The sequence below is a fragment of the Zootermopsis nevadensis genome, unplaced genomic scaffold (assembly GCF_977971745.1).
Source record: "Zootermopsis nevadensis isolate Lab colony 2312 unplaced genomic scaffold, Znev_1.0 Znev_ptg000010l, whole genome shotgun sequence".
NCBI classification, from domain to species: Eukaryota; Metazoa; Arthropoda; class Insecta; order Blattodea; family Termopsidae; genus Zootermopsis; species Zootermopsis nevadensis.
In genome coordinates, this window is record NW_028259142.1 from 14125324 (window position 1) to 14150745 (window position 25422).

The 25422-nt window shown below is 35.9% G+C and overlaps 1 protein-coding gene across 5 annotated transcripts; it reads left to right on the forward strand.

Annotated features, from left to right (window-relative positions):
- LOC110841446 (uncharacterized) lies at positions 1-25242 on the forward strand. 5 transcript variants are annotated; one of them, XM_087346554.1, is made up of 6 exons: positions 1-4903; positions 5079-5253; positions 13281-13614; positions 18630-18864; positions 19275-19568; positions 20467-25242. In XM_087346554.1, exons 2-6 carry the CDS (start codon positions 5222-5224, stop codon positions 20679-20681), a joined length of 1110 nt encoding a protein of 369 aa, XP_087202680.1. In that variant the 5' UTR covers positions 1-4903; positions 5079-5221; the 3' UTR covers positions 20682-25242. The 5 variants fall into 5 exon arrangements, 3 of the variants coding, with proteins under 3 accessions (XP_087202680.1, XP_087202679.1, XP_087202678.1); XR_015534558.1 differs by lacking the exons at positions 1-4903; positions 5079-5253 and having other exon boundaries at positions 9718-13614; positions 20467-20757; positions 23933-25242; XR_015534559.1 differs by lacking the exons at positions 1-4903; positions 5079-5253 and having other exon boundaries at positions 9718-13614; positions 20467-20757; positions 23990-25242.
- Positions 25243-25422: the final 180 nt, after the last annotated feature.

The window sequence follows — 25422 nt, forward strand, 5'->3', positions numbered from 1 at the left end:
CCTAACTTTTGCCCTATCATGGAATGTCGCGTGCCTGTAGTTTTATGACAGTGTAAAGCGAATTCTTTACATGCAGAATTTCTCGCGTTTAAACCCGTGATTCTTTGCCAATCTCACTGCTTGTATCACTACTGATTTCACTTACAGTACATGAATATTTATTTATTTATTTAACGACGGTTTTCAGTAGCTCAGACTATATAACGCCGATGTATCAATATAAATTACCATAGTAAATATAACTTCCTTGTTAAATGTTCGTGTCACTCAATAATTTCGATTACTTTACAATCAGGAAATGGTAAAATAGCAGTCGATTTTGCGAGGGCTGGAACCTATCTGTCTCACTTTTTACAATGCAATTTTCATTATCACTATATTTTTGTTTTTATTTAACAATTTTCATGTTTTTGCATATTAAATTCATACTGGTGTCGTAAGCACCCACATTAAATTCTTAAGAATTTTCGTTGCAATCCTTGGACGTAAGACCTCTACATACAAAAGACAGCAACAATATAGAAAATGCAGGCTACATCCATGCATCCAGTTATCAATGAAGGATTTTTGTGCGATCTAAAAGGTGTAAGGTCTAGATCCGCTTCAATACTGAACTATGGTTTCAGAACCTGCTCAGGACACATACATGTATGTTCACGCGTCTCTCTGTTGTATTTTCTTGCGTAGGTAAAAATCTTGAGACGGCCCGATACTTCGTTCTTAAATATCTAAAAGATACGTTGTTTCAGCATTAATTTTAAATCAAACAAGTCTAAAGGCGTAATCCATGTCGGAAAATGAAGAAGAAGAAGAAGAAGAAGAATAAGAGTGGGGTAATCAAATTAAAGCCTGCCTGCGTCAGCTCGTGTCACGTCTTGGCAGCTCGAGGTACGGCGATGATTGGGGTTACTGTGACCGTTACATAATCAGTGTTGGAAGAAAGCCCACGGGTTAAATATTAGACACGGCTCAAAATAGAATACTTTCATTACCAGATTATTTAAATATCACTTAACCGCTGTTTTAAGTTATTTAGATTTTTAAGTCTGTTGGTGTTTTGTTATGATATGTTTAGGGTTTTGATAAAATTTATCCTGTAGCCTACATAAGAGTCACACTCGGCATTTTATCGTGTCTCATTTCGTATCTTCTGTCTTTTCATAAACAACGTTATTGGTAGCGTGGATGGTTTGTGATTATTTGATGTTCAGGGATTTGATGCCTTGTAGGATAATATTTATGACTGTGTGCATTTACGTTTTTAGATTTTCTGCCATTGTTTACGGGAAAGTTACTGGTTTAACTGCAACTAGTTTCGATAGAATAGCACTTAACACATATTCGCCGTGCCATCCCGGCAAATTCTCTTACTTATAAGTAAAGTGGGTTAGTACGTCTGATTTGCCCTTGTTTCATGTGAAAATAAATGTGTGCTATAGTTCATAGAATACAGATGATATCCAGTCGCCATTTTAAACAAAGAGTGGATATCTTTGTCCAAGACTGTGTTTGTTTCTCTTAAACCCGTTTTAATCCTCAAATCATCTTGCTCAGATAATCGTTCTTCAATTTAACTAAATGATAGAAGATATTTGCAGTATTTTATTTTAATAATGTCGTGTATAAACCTGCGTTTCATTTGTTATTGTCATTCATGTCTGTGAATTAGCTTCCTTCGTGTTCTGATTACAATTGAACACATCTAAACGTGCTAATACTTACATATTATAAACCTGTTTGTAGACTCTTTTTTCCACTGTACAGTGTTAGTTATAAGGAATCGTACCCACTCACTCACCAAGGCATTCGTTTGAATCTTGATTTATTTTTAATAAATTTATTAAACAAAAAGGAATAAAAGTTATAGGTCAATATGATTTATTTTTTGTCCATACTCAGACGAAGGACCACAGTCTGCTCTTCCGTGTATTAGAAGCCTGTGGTAGAAACTGGATAAAACAAACCGTGGCTATTGGCTAAATTGGAGATAATATTGGAATGAAGCCATTGAAAATCCGTTGCTCTCGTGCCATCTTCTGGTGGGTTCCAAAACAATATTATCATCGATATATTCCAGTATTTTACAATAGTGTTTGCGTGCATGCAGTAAGTTATAATAATATTAGGAAACTAATTATAAACCGTGTTTTAAAAATATATGATTTCAGTGTGTGGCAAAATAAGTGTGTGTAAATTTTGAGCACTATTTTAATCTTTTTGTCTGCATTTCTGTGAGGCAGTTTTTGTTTATGTTCACTAAATCACATATCATTATAATATTCTGTGTACATGCATGTAGGGCAATATATTTACTCTGTGTGAGATGTCGATTTTGGTGTTCTGGGTAGCATATCCGTGTAGACTTTTAAGTAGATATAAACGTTTCGGAGGAGGAAATTGTTCCTTCATGACGTTAGTAACTACCTAGAAGTTCATACGTCATTACTACTCAGAAGATAAACATCGATTTATGCACACTGTTCTTCATAGCCTACTTATTTAAGATTGTTATGTTCACAATTTATGTGTCACTCATTACACAGTTCGGAGAAAATTTAAGATCGGCCAACATTCAGGAACGAGAAAGGAATGACGAGTGGCAAACAAAATATTAAAATAAAAATCCCTATAGGACATTGCAGTTCTTTGTTAATTACGCTGTTGGATCGAATGGTGACAAGGCTGGTAAATAACAAATAGCGACTGAACAGCTGTAGACATAGATCGTCTTGTGTGGCCTATTCGCATTTTTATTACTTACTTCATTCTACCGTTTCCTTGTTCCATTTGTACTTCATCTCATTTAGAATTCTAAAAATTGCCTAATGACAGCAACACTTTTAAAACATGTCATTCTGTTATTATTTTGGAGGGGTAATTTGGTGGTATGTTGAAAGTTAAAAACACTAAATTCTCCTGGAGAAATTGAGTAAAACTACGAAAACCCCTTGGTCAGGTTAATCGGTAGTCCATATGAGATTTAAATCTTGTAACTCTAGCTTACAAGATTTACTTCCACGCTTAGCTACTTGGTCCCTTGTTACTGTGACCTAATTAAACGAACAGCGCCTTTTGGGAACTCTAAGCGTGCTTACTGTCTTTTACAGTATATTAGAGGATGACGTTAAAAAATGACAACAGCCATTAGCTTAGTCATTAAGTAGAATGATAAATATTCGCCGAAATCTTTATTGTGCAGCCATGATGTATTTATCATTCAGATATCAGTGGAAAATCTACAGAAGTCCCTTTTCATAGTGCAAAGTCTTTGCGAACAGTTTATCATTAAAAAAAATTCAAACGTAATGGTTTAGAATAAATGGTAATATGTTACAAAGTAATTATAGTAGATGAAAGACTCTCGGGTTACAAGTCGCGTCAGATCTGCGAAACGATGACAAATGACATGGTTTATTCACCATTCAATTCAATTCAATTCAATTAGATCAACGGTTACGGAGACTGAACACGAGGGCCGGCGGATAAACCCGGCGTCTGTATTATCCCTTTGTGTTACACAATTTACGAAAAGAATGCGTAAAGAAAACTGATTTTATTTGTAAGTAACGTCACCTGCAGACAACGTAATCAGGCTATCCGTTGAAGATGGCTGTCTTCTGGGTTGTTGCGCCCTTATGATGGAGGCAGCAAAGACCTCTAAAACGTCGGAAAAATTCTACCGGGCCACACGCTGCAACAACCCAGAAGACAGCCATCTCCAGATTCACTGCCGTTAAAACCTGTCCTCTTAAGACGTAACATGATGTGCTATTAAATTAGAGTAATACACCTTTTGACAATGCAGAGATATCTGTCATTAGTGCTCGCATAATCGTCAGTTTGCGTTTTAGTGATATTTTGTAGGACAGAGTTTTTATGATGTTTGTAGTATTGTAACTTAAATTTCCCAGTGCCCACAGCATCCGGACGGACGAGTTCGTTATGACAGTTATTTCCGGTTTCTTTCCACAACATAGAATGTAAAAGAAAAAGTTTCGGAAGTAATTCTTAACTTCCTCAAGAGAGAAAGAGACGATCCCCTAAGACCTACTCGTGTCTCGCCGCACTGCAGTGCGGTTTAACCAGGGCGGGAATGGAGACAGGTAGAAAGACAGAGGTTGGGGATTTCACATTGTGCACCACCGCATAAAATAATAAGCTGGTAACTGTAATCCATATAATAATTCATTATACTTATAAAATCCTAATAGCATTAGCACCCATTTTTATAGATTACATATTAAAGTATTTAATACAAGCATAAATTAGTAATGTTACAATTTAATTATCAATTTCTCGATAATTTTCACTAGTACAGAAAAACTTAATATTTTCCAACATATACCCAAAGTTTCACACCGTCGCAATATTTGTTATTAACAAATAAAACCTGAGCTGACTTCTCACTAACATCTTTCGTCGAAACCCACTCCTTATGGAGCAGAACATAAATAAGGCAGCAGTCTTACCTTTCTTACATAAATATTGTACAATATTATATTTTCAAGATATCTACTATAAAAATTCGTGATTTGTCGTCTATCAAAAAATGACGTCATCAAACAATGTTACGTTATATTTGTTTACTCGGCATTGTTGTACCAACACAACAATGCCGAGTAAACAAATGACTTGAGTAAGACACTAAACCGAAGGAGGGGTTAGTTTAGTGTCTTACTCAAGATTTTAAAACGAAACCAACCCCCCGAGGAGCTCTGAAAGGAGCGCTCTGCTCTAGTTCAATCAAAATATTAGCGAGAATTTTAAATACTTAAATTTAACAATTAATGTAGTACGTTGGGGTATATTAAAAAACAAAAACTGTTTACTCGAACAATGTTAGCAAATATTATACAAGCGGTCTTAATTTTTATTTTCAGGTTGTGCTGATAGTTTGTTACAGGTAAGTGCATTAACCTGTGATGTTAAGTGTTCATTTTGTCATATTATAGTCCTTAAAGTAAAAATGTTAAATGTGAGTGAATACTTTATGTTTCTGTCATGTATGTGTTTCTGAATTTCTGGAACCTTTTCCAGTTTCAAATATTTTATAGAGTTTCGGTTCCTTTATGTTAAAGCTACATAACAAATGTATGCATGCAACATTTAAACAAAATAAAGCTTCACAACAACGGGATTAACAACTACCAAGCCAGTCGCATTATCACTGCTCCAGAAGCAGCACATCGCCTCCGAACAGCGAGATAAAACTATTTAAGAAATGAAGAAAAGCCGTTACCAACACCAAAAAAGGTAATCTGATACTAATAATAATATTTATTCAAGTCATACTGCTCATTCAAGGGTTAAAACACTTGAATAAGTCACTAAACTAACCCCCCAAAGGGGGGGTTGTCAAGTGTGTTAACCCACTATTCGGGGGGGGGGTAGTTTAGTTTCTTACACAAGGTTGGTTGTGTTTTAAAAACTTGACCCCCCCCCCCCCCCCCGAGGAGCTCCGAAAGGAGATCTCTGCTCTAGTATATTAAATTACTCGCACATAATCTCAACGGTTTGCTTTGGCGCCATATTTGTGATTGTTGACATGTAAGCAATATTTTATTCCGAATTTATAGACAAGTTTATGATGTCTGCATATAATATTTCAGGGCCTTAACTCGAATGGTTTAGTAGTTATCATTATCAAACCGTAAATTAAATATTGATTTTATGCGGAATACATGTTGTTTTACATTCTATAAAAATATTACCATGAGAAGAGTCGGATAGTTTTAAAGGTTTATTATTAACTTAATTCCAAGGCCACTGGTGTAAGTCCCATGTCGTAAGTCAGCCATGTTGTTGTTACTGATTGTAGGAAATTAAAAATTACAAGATTTTGGTGGCCTCCAGTAGCAAGTTCACAAGGAAATTTCCTGAAAATTTGCGTGTTGGTTTCAGGTTTTAAAGGGGAACATACAATCACATTCAGCTTAGCGATCACGCAAGCCTTTTTTTCTTCAGGAAAGTTGGGTAAAAATTTGATACGTCAACAGTAAAGCCTATCTGCCGTCCCGATGAGGATGTCAAGAGTAGATATCCAAAACAATAACAAAGGGAAAATTCAAGACAATGTCACAACAAACGACAGTGATGAAATTCAAGTTTAAGACACAGTCTCAGTAGGGGCATGTTAACACTTGTTTTCGTATAATCTGATATTTGCAACAAATTGCATCTAGACCTTCAACAGTCTGTGATCTGATTAACACTCCTTTCGGTTCTGAGCGGCACTCGACGCCTGGCGCCTCCACTGAAGTTCAAACCGTCTGTCTCCTAGTAACCCGCCTCGCCGTCTGAATAATAAAAAACTTAAACTTTAAATGAAGTTCTTTTAGCCTTGTATTCTGCCGTATATAAAATATTTCAATGTGTTCGGCATTTTTTGCAAATATTTAGCCTTAGCATTAGAATATATACTCTCAATTCATACGGCGAACTTATGAAGGCCACTGGTCTAAAAGAATTTCCTGATTTAACTGCAATAACGGCTTCATTACACATCGTATTTCTAAAGTTATGAATAAAAAATATGAAGTATTAAACAAATAACACGGGGGAAAGGACGAATTTAAATGTGTCGTCGTTTTTAATAACGGAACGTGGATTTTGGACTTATTCCAGCCCTTAGAATTAACCCGAACTTGAAAAGTTCTCCCAGACATAGCCACTAACACTGACTACAAACAAATTTGCCTACGAGCAATATTTTCACTTCTTTCTGCTCCTGCCCCGAAAGCTGCGGTGAGAGAGAGATTGTGTTGGACAATGACCTGCTTCTTGCAGTCTGGCTTTTTGCCTCTCATCCATTACTTTCGTCATGCTTTCTCAATTTGAAGGTAAAAGTTTTGGAATCTGGTGTTGCGAGTAAAAAGAAGTCCTATTTATAAACGCAGTTTCCAGTTGATGATTCACCCAGTACCATATATTTACTACATATGACCAGCAGACTGTTTGTATTCTTTCGTTTTACCTAGGAGCTGACTAACGTTCTCCTGTAAGCAGACTTCACGCTTCCCTTGTTTCAGGTTTCCAGATAACCATTTCTCCCCCCTCCATCCCTTTTGTAGTTAATTAAATATTCCACACTATCGATAAATTTTTAGTTCTTACTAATGAGAAGTTTGTAAAAAAAATAGTCCGAACTGAGCTTAATGTAGACTAAAGTATGTTTCACGTGTTTATCAGACAGATAAGAACCAAAACTGAATTCGATATAGGTTAATTAGTAACTATTGGCTAAGCTAAAGCCTGGGTGACCGGGGTTCGATTCCGGCAGGACGATTTTTCTGTCTGCCACAAAGTTGAGATCGGCTCTGGGCCCAACGCCGGTGAGTTTTCCACTGGGAAAAATGTTCGGGGCGTAAAGATAACCAGTCACTTCTATCCACTGCCTAGATTAAGAATGTGTGGAACTATACCTCCACTTATAAATGCGTCTGAGTGTCATGTTGTTCTGTTAACCACCAGGTACAACTTTTCTCTAGAAACGTTTATATTTTACACTCCCAACAACAAATATCATCGAAATTCGATCAACACTTTGAGAGTTGAAACAAGCGGACGGACAGACACAGCCTCCCCATCGTGTGTTCTGTTTATATTCTTTGTGAAAAACACGTAATTGGTAAACATAAGCTACTTCTCGCATTTTACTCGCAGCTTGTTAAAGCTATATTGCTGTAGAGTCAAAATAACGGAGAAAATTTCAAATTATTTGCATGTACATATAGGCCTATCTATATATGTTTGTTGTGCATAATAATTTATGTTTGTGACTGTGTTCTATGCATGTCTGACCATGTTTTCAGTAAAGACGCCGCTAAATGGCAGAATGTTCTATTTTCCAAGTGCTGCTATCATTAGGCAGCTTTAAGAAGTAATTCTAAACAGGATAAAGGTACGAAAGTGGTAAAGGAAATAGTTTAGTCGGTATTTAATTAACATTTAGTTCAGTATCCATTCGGTTGTTTTTTTAAGTGCATGAAATAATAGAATGTAAGCCTACAGTTAGACGTAGATTGAAATTTATTAGTTTTCGATCCGGGGGCGAAAGATTCTGAAAAAATAATAATAGCCTCCCGGTAAATTTGCTACTATGTTATTTAACGACAGTGTTTCAACTGAAAGGTGTCAGATGATATGGGAAGATTATAATAAAGATTATAGGTTGTGGCCTATTTTATGTTAGTATCCGGACATTCTCTTACAGGGAGAACTGAGTAAAACTACGCAAACCCTCGGTCATGATTTCCAGCCGATGGCTAGTACAGATTATTACCGTTACACTAACCGGCTCAATTCTACAAAGACGAAGAATTCATTCGTTCCAATTAATTGTTAAAGTGGGATGAGAAAAGAAATGTGAAGAACAGATTGCGACGAAATATGCTTCCCCAGAGCGGTAACAGGATGACGGATCGTAATCTTCGTAATTAGAATATGCCAAGACCAAACCCGGGGCAACCGAAATGAATTCTATTAATGAAAATTACTGTTGCCACTTTCTGTTCCCTCGCTTACAAATCTTTTTGCCTTAAGGGAGTGGGCCACCGTGTTTTTCTAGCACTGATCATTATGCCGAAAGAAGGATAAATATTAACCAGAAGAATCCTAATCATCCTACTCAAGCTTCTTACAACTGTTCAGATTGCGTTTTCAAATTTTATAAATTTACTCACACGGCTTTAAGAGTCAAAGATAGAACCAAAACAGCAAGTGGTCATCTATTTCTAGATAGTTTAAATTTATGGACTTAGAAAGTTGAAGTCACAAGTATGTGGTGGAAAAATCACGATTTTTTCAGAAATTATCTTTGTGTGCATAACTAATAACCAGGAAACGTTTGTTAACATGCAAACGTCACGCAACCGTGCACTAAAACAGAAATTAGCACTTATCGTTGTTGAATAAAAAGAGGCATAATTAGGAAGGCCATGTATTATACAATCTAGATTTCTGTTATCAGATATATTTTTAATTTTTCCCCCTGTCTATGGTTAATTTCGATGTGACCCTGTGTTGTAATACGTGCTGTATACTCGTAAATGCACAGTCCTGTAGTCTGCATGCATTTCCAGTGTGTGTTATATGTTTAGCTTTGTATTATGCCTCAACATGTGTTATAAACTCTATTCAATAATTGGTATCCAATCAATATGGCGTGCATTCTATGTATTTCCGTGTTACGCTGTTCTGACCTTCAAACTTCCCACGAGTCGAAGCTGATATCGTATATTCCTTGATTTCGATCGACCCAGGAGTTGAAGGTTACCTTTGGTAGCCCCGCGTTTCGTAGGGCATACACAATACACGTCTCAATTAATAATACATTTTGCAGTCACATGCCATCACATGACCTTTGCCATTGCCGCGACTCTTTTGTTTCCAAAACAAATATTCATAGCCAGGACAACAATTCATACAGAACTAGACCAAAACTGTTTCTATCTGCGGCAACTAATCTACAGGTACAGATGTACTGTGGTTTTTCAGTTTTCGGCAGGTTTTAGGGAATATATTCTTTATATAATGGATTTTATTACATGATATATTTCATTTCACATTTTGATACCACTCAAATTTAAATACATATAGGAATACACTGGAAATGTTGAAACGTTTACTCGTATTACTCTTATTAAGTAGGTCAGTAGCACATCATGGCGTACCTCCAGGTTGCTCAGGAAAGAGACTGTCTTCAGATATGGGGGGGGGGGGGGGGGGGCTGTGAATATATTGAACAGTCAGCGGACAGCAGAAAAACGATGAACCTTCAGTTTCGGGGTTCACGTGAGGTTAACACTACCTGGAACAATGAAGTAACTAAGAGTTTTGAAATGTCACAAAGCGATCTATGTAAATCAACATAACAGAAATGAGAAATGTTTACAAAATTTGTTGTTCTGGGTACCTGAATATAAAAAGGCCATGTGGAAGACTAGACGTAGATGGGAGGATAAAATTAAGAAAAATCTTAAGAATTTTGGTATGGACTAAATTAAAATTACGCGGGTAGGCTGATCTGAACACGGTAATTATCCTTATGAATCCTTCAATGACGGGAAATTTCTTGTGGTGAACTACTGTTATATTCTTAAGGAGGACTGCTCCATGTAGTTGTTTGTATTCCTGAAATTTAAGTCAGAAATTGGAAATAGTTTAAACTTTTATGTGCGGTTTAAGTGTATAAGCCAATTTTGAAAAAGTTACGGAAAAAAATAATTGTAAAAATTGTCATTACGTGTTTCTGTAAAAATGCATAAGAAAAACATAAGAGAATCTGTTTGCAGGTATCAAACGTCTACATAACCTATTCTATATGTTAGCCTTTAGATGGAATTAAAAGTTCCTGCTAAATAAGCCACGAGTAGATAGAAAATACCCTTTTTCTAGACCAAATAAACGAAGGGACTATTAAACCGTGCCTTTGGCGATAGAAACACTGTGTGTTTACACGTAACTGGCTTTAAAGTTTAATATAGTAAATATAACATTACGTATCGTCATAACCTAATAAAAATAAATAGAATTCAATAAATATCACGTATACGAATTACACCACAATCTGAAACCTCCACCACTACAACCATATTCCTTTCAAGAATAGTATAATTCAACTACTGGGCATGTAATAAATATATCGTGCCCTTGTAATGTTCTATATGTGTTGTTTGTGTGTGTGTGTTAGTAGATGTGATGTGCAAGTTTGCTTTCTAATAGATCGGACGCCATCCTGACTCACTGCCCACAGGTAGGCCATTACTAGTGTTCATAGGCCTAACACAGAAGAATAAGATATGAAAATAAACGTAAGCAGCTGTGGGATGTTTTCCACACAAGGGTTGTTGACATTACTTAGCTACATCACACATATTTGGATCGAAGCAGACATAAGTACAGTTACAACTTCAACTGGTAACTGTATCCTGTGATATCTACAGGACAAAATGATTCAACATATCACCATAAAAGATCTACTGAATAAAATGGCGTTCAGTTGAAATCTACTGTCGTCACTAAAACCATTTTACGGATTCTCCAGTATCAAATCACTTTCGGGTGCCTACGGCTTCTTAAACTGTACAGTAAGCCTCGTTTATAACATTTGTTCGCAGTCATTTCTGATTGACAGACCAGCAAAATAGCAACGTATCTTCCCTTTAAGCCTCGTAAATAATTTAAAAAAATAACTCCATGGAACGGAATCCCTCTTGAGAAGCTGATAGTACGTTCAGCTAGTCAAGAAATTCCTTGGATTTCTGGGACCCGAAAGTTCATTACCGTAATCACAAGATCCCGACACTGGGCCCTATTCTGAGTCGGTTGAGTCTAGTTCATACCACTGCACCCTATTTTCTTAAGATCCGTTTTCATATTATCTTCCCGTCTACGCGTAAATCTTCAGAGCACTGTCTAGAAATGCGGTAATTACTAGCACGTTTTAACATGTTTATTAACAATATACTAATGCTTAACAAATTAGTAAGTCGCTAAAAGGAAATGAGAAAGCTCTGTGTTTGTAAAAAAATAAATTTGTAATTTGTAGTAAATATATAATGCAATAGTAATTGTAATAAGTGTAAATTAAGCCAAATGCCAGTAGTGGCTTGTTTCGGATACCAGAATAAAATTATATGGTGATTATATTAAAGTTTATTATAATTGCCATATTAACGGTCCTTATTATTGTCCGATTTAATCCAAAATTTAAATATTTCTACGAATTGTAGTAACTCCACAGTATAAATTCAAATGAAAATCCCACCAGCAGTTTTCCAGTTCTTACAAGCGGACAGACGTAAACGGCTAAGTTAATAGTAGTCGCATTTCAGTTGCGAAGGAAGACTTGCCACAACAGAGAATGGGCTCCAGTCACTATAAAACGGGAGACAGAAGTGACTTAACAGGCCTCTTTCCGACGAATTTCTCTTTTTCACATTTACACGACAATTTATGCTCTTAATATGTAGCCATATCGCATGCGAAGAGACGAGATATCTATAATACCCACAAAATTCTGTTAGAGCAGACATGGGAAATTCGCACTTTAAATACTGAGGTGAGTGGATAAAATAAAAATGGATCTTAAGATAAATATGACGGTCGGAGGCGCATGAAAATGACTCAGAATCATCTCCAAGAACTGCTTCTGTTTATTATTATTATTATTATTTAGTGTTCTGTCTGACGACAGGTCCATTGCTCTGCCCAAAAAGAGTTCGCCAGTTTTCCCTATTCTCAGCTTCTCGTTTTAAATCCTGGCTTCTGTTTACTACAACATTATTTACTTTGTTTTACAGCGTCTATAAACAACATTGTGTAATTATTTAATATAGGTTTATATGTTTGAATATGTGTCAGTAGAATAAAGCTGAAATCTCAGGGATCTGCCTTTAATATTATGGATATTTTAGAGTAGCCTAATTTATGCTGTTCCATTGTAAATGGTAATTTAGGATGTCACACAACTAGTAGGCTAAATTTGTTGTGAATAAAGGTCACCTAATTATAGTAGGACAGCGAAATCTTGGAGGTTACGATGGTCTGGTCATGTGGTAGGACGGAGATACAAATAATGCTCTCCGAAAACATCGTCATGTCAAAAAAAGAAGGGGATGAGGCGATGACATTAAACTGCGTCTTACAGATGTTGCCTGCGAGGATGCAGGGGTAGGATTGCGTTAACGCTGCTGAATCTTGGGGATCTTCTACCACTGTGTCAAAATATTTATCAAATACTGACACGAAACATGTAAAATAATTGAACATATTAATTTTAGTGTCATATTTCTCCTTGATTCGTCATTCTGATAGAAATTAATACTGGAACAATCTTTGTACCTCGGTGCACGCAGAGGTATTGAACCAGTTGACAATGGTACACGTGAGTGTTGAGGTCAGTTGCAGGTTGGCTCGCTTTTTAGTGGCCGTCGGAGGGGAGAGGAGGCTCTGAAAATAGCAGCGTGAGTGTTGGACTCGTCAGTCCCCGTCTTGTCTTTGGTACGTTCGTAGGCACACCGAACCGCTGGCCGGCCGCTCCAAGCGGCAATCACGCTTTAGTCACTACTTGAATAGATTGGCTTAGGAAAATTACAAGTCGTCTTTATTTTTACTTCGGCGATGAATATTTTATTCCGTAAACATTTCCATGGAGAACCTGAAAGAAGTTACGGAAAAGTTGGCGGGAAAGTGGGGAAGGGAATGCATGGAAAACGAAGTCGGGAATCGGGTTATACTGTAATGGAGGAGCATCACTATCGTACCCACATCTTCCTAAGTCCTACAGGCAGTGGTTGCCAGGGATACACGGAGTCTGAACCCATGACCCAACGCAGGCCGTCCGTCACACTCATGAAGTGGTCTGTGGGCGGAGGTGGTGGTGGTGGTGGAAACAGGCGGAAACAAAGTGGTCGGACAGACAATACTTCTCTTACGGTTCCTGAAACGCCAACTGGAAGCAGACAAGTGAGCTTCAGTAGCGGGCCCCTCCAGGGCCCCGTCACATCGCCATCTGTGGTCCATCACGAACCTATTACCCTAGCTACGCTCAACAAGGATTGCTTCATCATCCCTGTGGCTAGTCTGGATAGGTTTCTTCCTGCAGGAGTTCCGGTGAGTTAGTTGCATGGTCAGTGTGCATCCTTGCATGTTTGTTTGTTTGTTTGTTTGTTTATATAACACATGTATCAGTAAATGACACTATCACAAAGTTTTTACGCATGACTGCTAGTAAGAAATGCGGGGGATGAAACTTGGCATCCTCGATGGACCAAATAAGATACACCAGGCCGAATGTGTTTCTACGCTATTGTATTGCGTCGCTAAAGGACTGGTCTCAAGAGACAACTTCGTAAAAGCTAAAGAAATACACCGGGCTTTATTGTTGCCAGTGCGTAATGATATAAAAAAGTCAAGTGTAAATTTTGTCCAAACTACAAATTACTTTATTATATGAACACCTCTACGCTGGGCTTTTCTGCGTTTATGGTGCGTTTATGTAAAAATAACGAGTAATTTTGTCCCCTGTGTCCGTATAGTTTATCGTGGAAACTATTAATCAGATTTAATTCAGTTTGGTATTGGGAGATCTGTAATAAAAGTGATTGAATGAATTTTATTTATTCTGATTCCTATCGACCAATCATAACAAACATATCAAACTTTATCGATTTCCTCACAAACGGCTTATCACACAAATTTTCACAAAACCAAAAATATTTAGGCCTGTTTGAAGTTATTTTTCCATAAACAACATTAATCAGTTTATTCTTGTAATGGAGGAGTGTTGAGTTTTCTTTGAGATGGTAGCAGAATTTTCAAGTATTATTTAGATCAGCGTCCTGGTTCAAAGGGTGAAAAATACCGTGACCGCTTTCTTCTTAATTCTTCCCGTCTGTTATAATTCAGACTTCTCGCGGTTTTCCTTAGTCCATTCCGATTAATCTATGATCGATTCTCTTCATTACATATTCTTCTACTATCTTACCATTTAATTTATAAACAACGTCCTTAAGTGAGATAATCTCTCTTAATTACAAACACATTTTGGGTCAGCGGACACCGTGCATATTTTAACATGCGTTTGTAATATATTTTGTGAGTTCCTTGTTTCTAGTGCGTAAAGAGAACGCATTACGCCCATGTTCTATCTGTCCGTTCATTCGTATGTTCCATATTCTAAATCTCGTAACAGATTTAATTTTGATTTGTGTGGGAAGGGGTTACTCTACCTGGAAAAAGGAGCGAATTTCATTTTTATCTGCAGCTGTCCACTAAAATTATACCTTACTCTGCACTCAAATTAACCTTGCATAATTAAAAAATATTAGTTTCTTAGAAACACTGATAAATTATGAATGTGTATCCCGTTAATAATCATGTCTTCAGTTCGGTTTAAAAGCTTTTGTGTATTATAAATACAATAAAATATAATATGGACATTCTATTCTGTGCAATATGTCTGCTTATCGGTTAATTTGTCAAGAAAGAATTTACATTTTCAATATATGAACATCAAGTGACGCATTTGAAAACACTGTATTATCAAACATGAGTTTACATAAACTACCCATTCTTGGTTTTCAGATTTCGAGTTATATTTTCTTTCATATTTTTGGCACTTTCTTAAGAGTAGCAGAGAATTTTTACACCATTTATTTCATCTGTAAGTAATAATTAGTCTAATCTGTGTTATTACATGTTCCAATACTAGATTTCCCACTCTGTTCATTATTATCATAAGACCAAATGTATGTTTACTGAAAAATTTGGTCTCGTGAATTTCTTCTGACATTTCTTCGTGGCGTAACTTTTGAGTGTATTATTCAGAGTCTTCTATGACGATCAATATCAACTTGAACTACCACTCGACATATTGACATACTGATCTAATATTTGATTTATACAACCGGAAAATGACCAAACCTTCTCGTTCTATGATTTATGGTATCATAACTTCTTTGTGCTTATTCCCCGTTTAACTTTTGAAAACTTTACACATTCGATTCTACTCTGTCCACCCCAAGTTTATACGCATTTAAATTTTGCTGTGACCTTGAAACATAGTTTGATGACGGCTACTATAAAATTCGTTGGCCGGCATTATTACGTCGCGGACCACCAGTTGGATATCATCGCAGGAATTGATGGTGTGGAAGAAAAGCTAGGCGCATTTTTAAAATCTTGACGCCACATGATGGCAAGTGAATATGTGCATAAACTGGAGATCAGAATTCTATTTAGCCTGTTCCCTATGTTGACCCGCAAAGGTAGCGGACGAACTTCTGTGTGTCTGTTTTATGTCTCTCGTTGATCGATTAGTACATACAAGGCGCTGGAGTCAGAAGCCAGAAAGCCTTCACACACCTCGTACCAGAAGGTACGACGCACAGTTCATGATTCTGCACTTGGAATTTGTTATTGCGTGACGCAGTAAGAATTACACTTTTCTTTCAAATGTTTTTAATCTATATGTTGAGAACGTAAAGTTATTTCTCTTCTTCTGTTCACGAAGTTAGACAAATAATTGACCTGTTTTGGCTTCAAGATTATAATAGGAGTAGCCTTCACAAAATTGCGAGCTTCAAGGTAAAATAAAAATTGTACAACATTGTGACATGGATAATCTTTGGGGTCAGAAAAAAAGCTGGGAGTTTCTTAATCAGCTGAATATCTTACTCAATTTTATTGAAAAAAGAGACGTATGGTACTCGTTATCATAATTTTCCCTACTTCCGATTCATATTGCACTTTTCTGCTTTGCAGTATCTGAATATAACATGATACACCTATATTAGAATTTTCATAGTAAAAAAATATAGAATAAAGTACCCAATTCCACTCGGTTCATTCAATCCAACAGCTTTAATGACAACCCCCAGTTAAGCCGCGTACAGCTTTTTTATTAAAAAGTAAAGCTGCAAATCCGTGTTATAGGTGGACCCAGTGAATATATTTTCAATCCTGGCAATAATTTTAGACGCAAGCTTTAGCAGTGGACTTCAATGTAGTTGTCAGGAGATTGTGCGTCCTTGACACGTACATCGGTGAAATAATACCGAAATATAAAAAAGCCGATCACTGTACTGATGGCATGGAGAATAGCGTTTTGTACTGATGAGTAATCAGCATTATGGTAGCAGAAACCTTAGATTCAACATCGCTAATGCTAAATTTATATGACAAACTTGTTGCTGATTGGTTTTCTGTCATGTTCAAATAGATAGTTTACTGTATATTTACTTCTTGGCCAATTTATTTATTTATTGGCCTGTAGGATGATTTTTGTTTTATGAGTATTTACGTAGAACAAAGTTCTTGAGAAGAAGCAGAACTAATCGACAATTTCCTCATCATTTATGGATTCCGGAGGTTTATTACAGTGTTGGCCTTTATCCTTGGTCACATGAATTCAGTTCACATCCTTGCACGCTACAATACATTGTCCTTTAATCTAATTCTAGGTGTCCCACTTTTTCCCCTCTTCATGTTTGCTACTATCTATTATTTAACACATATTCTTCGTATTCGGGAGATTCCGGGTTCAAATTTCAGCTCGGAGATCGGTTATCCTGACTGATGTGTTCTGTCGACTTCCTCAGTATCTCCACGCAAATGCCTTAAATTAGGCCACGACCGCTTGCAATCTTAACCTTTCCAGTTCACAAATCATCCCATCATTCGACGCTGTATAGTCTGATCTGCTAACAACGTTGTTAAATAAACCACAAATAAACAAATTATCCTACTTTTTGTAGTGTAGCATTTGGAATTTATTTAGCATCATTTCTTCCACTCTTGTCTGATTTTTTTTGAAAGGAAATTCGCTCCCTAGGGAATATGATATCCAAGTGTTCCCCACCTAATGACTTTTGATTCAGTTGACGGATTTTTATTAAACTTGATGTCGACATGTCACTAGCGCCACCTCACCTTTGTGGTTTTTACTTTCTACCATCAACAAGACCAACATGGCGGCCGTTTAAATTTGTGAGGTGGCAGTGGCGTTAGCGCTACGCATGTGTAAGGCACTGAATATAAATAATTTGTTTTCTGAGTTCTGACCAACTTTTTGGAAAATAAACATAATGTCACCCATCTTCAGAGTTGAAAATCTTGAATGTTTATGTGGGAATAGACCTCTGTAGGCATAAACGTACATTTTTTTTAAATTTAATACAAGGTTTCTGCTCGAAATAAACATTTTTCCGTTTCATGGCGATAATTAGATTTGTGTGAAATGTTGTTTGAATACAAGTGATGGATATAAATAACCATTCTGTATGACTATTCTTTTCTGTGTTTACAATTATGAACATGGTAATTTTAAGGTTATATCGGACAAATATAATATAATGGGAATCAGCACAACTATAAATTTTACATGTAATTGGATCATTAATTGTAAAATTATTAATGTAGGTAGCCTCACGATATGGTGTGAAGGATTTTAAGGACAGTAGTCGTTGTAAGTCCATCCCAGAACTTCTTGTATTTATTTATAACGTGCTAAAGAGGCTCTTGATTTGGCAAGTTCACCCAAATTAAAAGAGTTGTCTACGTCGTTGCATCCTCTTAAAATAGTTGTCCATCTTTGACCTGCGGTCACTTCACTGAAATAAAAAATTATCTATGCGTTACATGATCCCTTCTCTTTTATGTTGATACAATCGTTATATATATTTGGAATGTAATAAAAATGAATTATATCTAAAAATGACCCCTCAAATTGGTCAAACATCATTTTCATGATTATCTTCACTATTGGTTGTTCTCATTATTTGCTTTTGCTGCAGCCTTCAATAGACATTGTACGTTTCTTAAAGGCTGCGTTGAAAATAAAAATAATAAAAATGCTCATTCTCGTTACACATAACTTGAGTACAACAAGTTTTATGTAACTAAAATAAATAGTGTTCTTTAGCAAAGAAACAGACTGCCAGTAAATAATTTAAACTTCTATTATCCCTAGGCTTAATTCTTATCAAACCCCTTTCATATTATAAGGATAAATTTACATCATTGCTCTAAGATTGTTTAGTTTAAAAACTGCAAAAATTAGGGTTATTAACGAAGTGACTATGGTATTAGGTTTTGATGAATCAAATGTTTTTATTTTCTTTTTACAGTTGCCTTTGGCAGAAAAGGGTCCAAGTTTCCTAAATGTTCTGAAGGTAGATGACCCGAAATTGTGTGTGTTGTTACACTTAATGACTCCTATGGAGTCAATCGAACCAATTCTTGAATCGCCCTTGGTCCAGCCTCTGGCCAAACAAAAGACTACTGCAAGTGATCTTCTCGCTGAAGTGGAATCAGCAAAGACAGCTGTGGAAGGAATGTTACTCTCCAATATGGAAAAGAATGGTAATGATTACATAATTTAAATATTGCGACTTAAGATCAGCATTCTGTTGTTAAACATAAAGTTTTTCTGTGTCCGAACACCATGTTCCGAAGGATTTGAGACAATGTTCTATGCGTTATAATCTGCAATATTTGATGTAGTGGCCAGCTTTTGTGTTTCAGTACTTTATTCAAAGAGAAAGGGAAGAATGTATTTCATATCCATACCTCCTTCAGCATATCATAATTTCTAAAACATCGATATTTTATAACTAAATATATGTATAATATAGTGTCATATACAAAAGGCCAAGTTAATTAAAATAAATCTTACAGTAAGTATAAAATACTCATATTCTGCAGAGATTAATAATATTTTCTGCTTTTATATTTTGATAAATTTTATCTTTTATTCTCATTTTTATTTTCAGCACAATTTCCTTTCATCTCCTATTATGTCATCAATAGAAGTCAGACCGATCCAGTGGATTTTTTCCACAATCTTCAAGCAGCGTCACTGCGTAAATTTGACCCTCATAACTTACGCTACACAGCTGCTCACACCCTAGATATATTCAACGAAGTAGCGACTATAGCAAGACCACCTCTTGACCCAAGCTCAAAGTGTTGCCATTCCACAACCACAGGTTACATTATTTCTGTATATAAAGTCTTTGAGGGAGATGATGGGGAAAAATTTGAGAAGAACTGGCTCTACTGGACAGGTACAGTACAAGTTAGCACTAAGCTTTTAAATGTAGACAAGCTCTTGCTTTACTTAAACATAAAATTGTTTGTAGTTTAATGCATGTGACAAAGTGTTATGCTAAACATTCTAATCTAAACTACATAAAATGAATCTGAATTATATCATCATCAACTAATCAATGTATATGCTGCACAGTCTCAAAATATTACTGTGCTTTGAACTGCCATCATATTATGTACACCAGTGGTCCCTAATGCCAAGGCTTTTTTTGGATGCCCGCATTGATACGGAAAGAGGTTATACTGAATAATGAAGGCCGTGAACATTATAAAATCAAAGCACAGATCTTGACGATTGTTTGCGAGCAGCAACATCATCCTACACTCCCAAATTTGAAAAACTGGCCGATGAAATGCAGTGCCAAACATCACACTAACTTCCCACTTGAGTAATAATAATTGTACTTATAAAAGTACGTATTTTTGATTGCGTGGTTTCTTGTATCATTAAATGTCGTGTTGTTTTGTATATTATTTGGTGTCCATATCTTATTTGTCCAGAGAAAAGAAAATTTGGCTTTGTTAATTGGTTGGTGCCCGCCACGATCTCATAAACTCTCAAATGTGTCCGTAGGCACAAGAAGGTTGGGGACCACTGATGTAGATGATGAAGCATTTAGTTAAAAGGTAACATCTGAAAGTATTCATTTATCCAAAATTAAAAATGGTAATGCATTTAAATCTTCAAAATAATCAATTATAAAATCAGAAAATGTACATGCAATTGAGCTCTTAAGTATAGTTTCAAAAAAGTTAAATTCTATTTGGATTGTATTTTAAAAAGGAGTTTTTCATAGATAAAACCATAGGTAATCAGTCTATACTGTTTCCACTTATATTAAGTTTGCATTATAGGAGCTAGAATGCTGTACCGCTACCTACCCAAATCAGCAGGCTTGAGGCGCATCACATTACATAAATCCATCTCAACTGGTGATAAGATGTATCTCCTTTTATGTGAATGTTCAAACTTCTTAGAAAATCTGTCAGCGGCTGCATTACTACTGCCTGCACTCAGGGCTCGACTGTGCGGCTACACCGGTCTCTATAGAACAACTGCATCCTTTTGAATGTTCGTCTTTATTCATACTTACGCTTGCCACCGAGAGGAATGAAAAACATTCACATTCGAGGAAAATGGACCAGGTACCAAATTCCCTGAAACATCCATCAAGAATAAGAACCAATATATATATAAAATTAATTTTAAGGTCTATTAATGATGATGGTCCTAGTAAGACAGTGGAAAATGAGGAAACAGAATCTTTAATTGTGATGATTCAGTCATAGGATTACACAGATTTGCACCTTTTCAAGTCAGTAACATAAAGGAGGAAAGTTAATATAAATCAAAATATTAGTATTAATGTAGAAGAAATTCACTGAAAGAACTTAATTTTAGCTGATGAAGAATGCACCAATTTACATTGATACTTTCATCACTGGAACTTGGTTTCTGTGAAACTAATATTGTTAAAAGCAAACGAAGAAGGGTTTTTTGAAGTTGAAGAAAGGGAATGTGTGATCTTTTTATCAAATCTACTGTTTTAATTCCATGATGAATAGTGATACTTCAATTCTTTAACTGAAGTCAATTCTGGTGATATAGTCGTGTATTCTTCTGATACATTTTTAATAACTTCTTCTTCCTATTGCTCTACAACCCAGACACTTTTAGTAACAGTAATTTGACATTTTCAAGAACTGAAATTTAAAGTTCATTCAAATGTTAATATTAACATTACACTCAGCAGATTTTTAATCCTTACAAACACTGGCATAAATTTCAATAAGTCAACATAGTGCACCAACACTAATAACTAATCAACAAACAGAAAGAAAACTGCAAACAGAATTTAGATTGCCAGCTTGGGAGATTACTTTTCAAATATTACTAAAATATTAAATACTGATGAGACCTTGTCAATTTTATAACTGTTGATGGTTCTGGGACTCATTTACAAGCATTATTGGGATGCGGACTAAATGTCAGCATATAGCTACAACATCAATAACGCCAGACTACACAGCGCAACAACCCAGAAGACGGAAATCTTCATACTCACCGCTGTGAAAACCTCAAATCTTACATCAATAACAAAGCTTGCCTAGTATTAATTCATGTTTTGAACAGTTTTATGATAACAAAATGTTTCTAGTAGTTTAATAACATAAGTTGACAGAGAAATTATTTCTTCAGCAGTAATAATATTTATAGGCTTTATCTCACATCTAAAAAAATGTTAGGTTTCAAAACAAAATTAATTAAATATAGTTTGGAAATACAGACACACTCTAGAGCAGTAAAATGACAAATTTCTTAGGATCATATCATCAGTGAAGTTCATAGTTCATTACAAAATAATTATAAAATTAAGAAGAAGAAAATCCACACTACATTGAATTCTCTCCATTGCTGTAATGTTATGCTTTCCCTGGCACTAAGACAAGTCTAGGTTCTGAATTGTGATATAGGAAATGCAAGTTATGTACTGAAAAGTTTGGGAAAGATTTAATGAAACCTAAACCTGAATACATTTACCTGGAAGATGATTTCTAATTTATAATCTATTACTTACTAGAAAGTATATGAATGCATCTCAAATTAACAAACTTAATACAAAAATATAAACTGTCTAAATTATAATTGCGTTGTTTATGTGTGACTACACTTCACATAATAACAATTTTCTTGGGTGAAAGAAGTTATAGAAAATGTTTATTTGATCTCTGAACAATAGATAAGCATGATACACAATGAAATTATAAATCTTACATTATCTGTTTTAATTTGTTATGAAATCCAATTAAAATCAGCATTCATTCTTTACAATGAAACTATTTACGATGCAGAGACCTAGCCATTTGTATTCTACTTTAAGAATCACATTATTATGAGTTCTTGATATTATGCTTGAATGGCCCAAGGAGCAAGACTCGCTGTAAAATAGCAATGGGTCAAGGCGCACAAGTGTCTCTTTGATCTTCCACTGTGTCATGAACCAAGCCTGTTATTAGTTTATGACACGTTAATTCATGTAATTCTCATATCAGTTCTAATTCTGTTAGTGGAAAATCATTTGTCATTCCAAGAGCCATGTTAATTCCTGAAATAAAATCTTAATCTCTTTAAAGGTACAGTCCACAGACCTAGAGAAAATCCCTGCTAGGAATTCGATATATGCACATGCGCAGCATTTCGCGGTGAGTGACAACCCATCCTAAAAGCATTCGTTCCACAACCACTGAACGAACAACAGACAACAATCTTTCATGTGTTCTAATGGGTACAGCTTTAAGATTACCTCACAGAGGCACAGTGATTTAATCTAGAATATTATCACAACATCCACAGAACTCAGTACAAGTGCACTCACTACATGCTACTCTTAACTGCCTGATGTTTTCAGTCTGTGTGTAGTAGTGTAAAACTCTGACGTATCACACTTCCCACCAATAGCAGCCCTCTAGTCCACTTGATAGTAAATATTCCCCCTGCACTGCCCCAGAAACGACTTCCCCCCGCAGGGCTTTTCTCCTGGTCTGTGGACAGTAGATAACAACTTAAATATGAGAGCCATTTATCAGAAGACAGACTTTAGAACAACGTTCACTTTCTCATAAATTTATAGCACACCTAAGCTCTCAATACCCACTGTAGGTACTATATATTTATTTCAAAGAAAAATATTTTAACCTACATAACTTGTGTTGATTTAGCCACAACCAATTGCCACATTAAATAATGTCATCCTGTAATTAACTCCTCTGAATGTAAATTATTGTTTGAAAGGGGAGGTTCTTATCATATGTTCAACTTGTTTCTATATACTAAAGTCAAAATAGTTTGTGAACTTTCCTGTTGTAATGGAAGGTCTTTATGTACATCACCCCTGAAGTAGTTCCCTTTTACTCTTATACATTTCTGCCAGTAGCCATACCACTGCTGGAGGCACTCCTGCAGGTTTTTCCCCGAGAACTCATCAACTTCTGCCTTCATAGCCTCTTTCCTCTCTTCTCTTGACTGGAACCTGTGTTCTTTCAAGATGGTTTTCATTCTGGTAAACAGTTTATAATCAGCAGGGTTTACACTGGAGAGAAGGGAGGTTGTGGAAACACAATAATACCATTCTTGATCAGATTACTCTAGCACCAAAAGAGGTTAGTAAGCTGGTACTTTAAGGTAATCAAGCAGTTTACATATTCACAAAGATAAGTGTGTTTATGATAGTTACTTGCTTATAGAAAAGATTGTCTGTACAGGGTTTTGTTGATGTTACGGTCTTCTGGAATGAACTTGTGTACATCCTGTCTATTATAGAACACCAACAGCATCACCTTCTCGTCTGAGTGGTCTATATGAAACATCTGCTTCTAGGGTGGTGAGGGTTGACTTCCATACGAATAATGTGCTTCTCAACCTCCCAGCACTCAAGCTCTAGTCCATGCTCATGAACAACTGTCGCCAAAAATTAAAACCATCGTTAAGGGATGCAGGTTCCAGTCATCAGAAGAGGCGAAAAAGCCTATGATAGTGGCACTTCAGGGAATCACATTAAAAAGCCCACAGGGGTGCTTCCATCAGTGGTATAGCCAGTGGTTGAAGGAAACTACTTCAAAGGCAGTGTGAGTAAAACCTGCCATGATCACATGAAAACTTATACAAGAAGTAGTCACATACTTTTTGACTTTACTATGTATATACCAGTTTGGTTTCTAATCATATAACTTTACACACATAACTGTGATTTCAAATTATCTTGAATTTTGAAGTATTGAAAGCAGTGGCTAGTGCTGTATAGAAACTTTACACTTTATTAAAACATTCTTTATACAAATAATTTACATCTGCATGAGACTTTGTACTATTATGAAACTCTCATTACAGCCAAGTCAGTAAGTACACAACATTCCAACATGAGCTTGAAGCAAATTGTAGAACTTAATGACCTCACATATTGTAGTATGCAGCTGTAATAATGAGTATACATAGCTGTAAAAATTCTTCACTGATGTTCCTGAAGGAAAGCTAAATATGTAATTAATATTGTTGAAAGAGGCACATTAAACAGACATGATTAAGTAGGATTTGAAGATGTCACAAATATGAAGATGGCTCTCTTCTGGGCAGCAGTTACCTCTGAAACACTGGTAAACTTCTGCCAGACTACATGGTGCTACAACCCAGAAGACAGCCATCTTCAAATACAATTAATCTGTCTGCAGTCAAACTGTTTAATTCTACAAAACTACAAGTGGTGAAGTTCATTTTCAGAAGACTTTAAATCTTTCCAGTTTTACCTATCATTTGCCTACTGTTACATCACAGACTTCTCATCATCACTTTTCATCTGTCATCAGGAGTTATTCACCAAAAATATGCTCATCCACAGGTGATTTAATTCTCCTGCAAACTTGAGTGCCAATTTATTAAGTGAATTGTTATGAAACTTTTGGCTTGAATCCATGTCATCGCTGTAGCAATTTTATTATACACACTTTTAAACAAACACATTTCACGAAACTTGGATAAAACCTTATATTGTAACAGTGTTTTCTCAAATGAGATCTTATGAAAGATGATTCTTTTCTCTGATAATATAAATAAATGTTACAAAATTTACAACAAAATGGTTGTTTTTCCTGCATTTCCTATTATTTCCTTAAATCAAGTTCCTTCATCATCATGATATTCTTTATGGCACATAACACTTACTGGGACCCAACAACACATTGCAGTCTGAGGCTATATTAGAAGACTGCTTTGGGATGAGGTCCTACTACACAGTAAGCAATATATCAAGTATATTT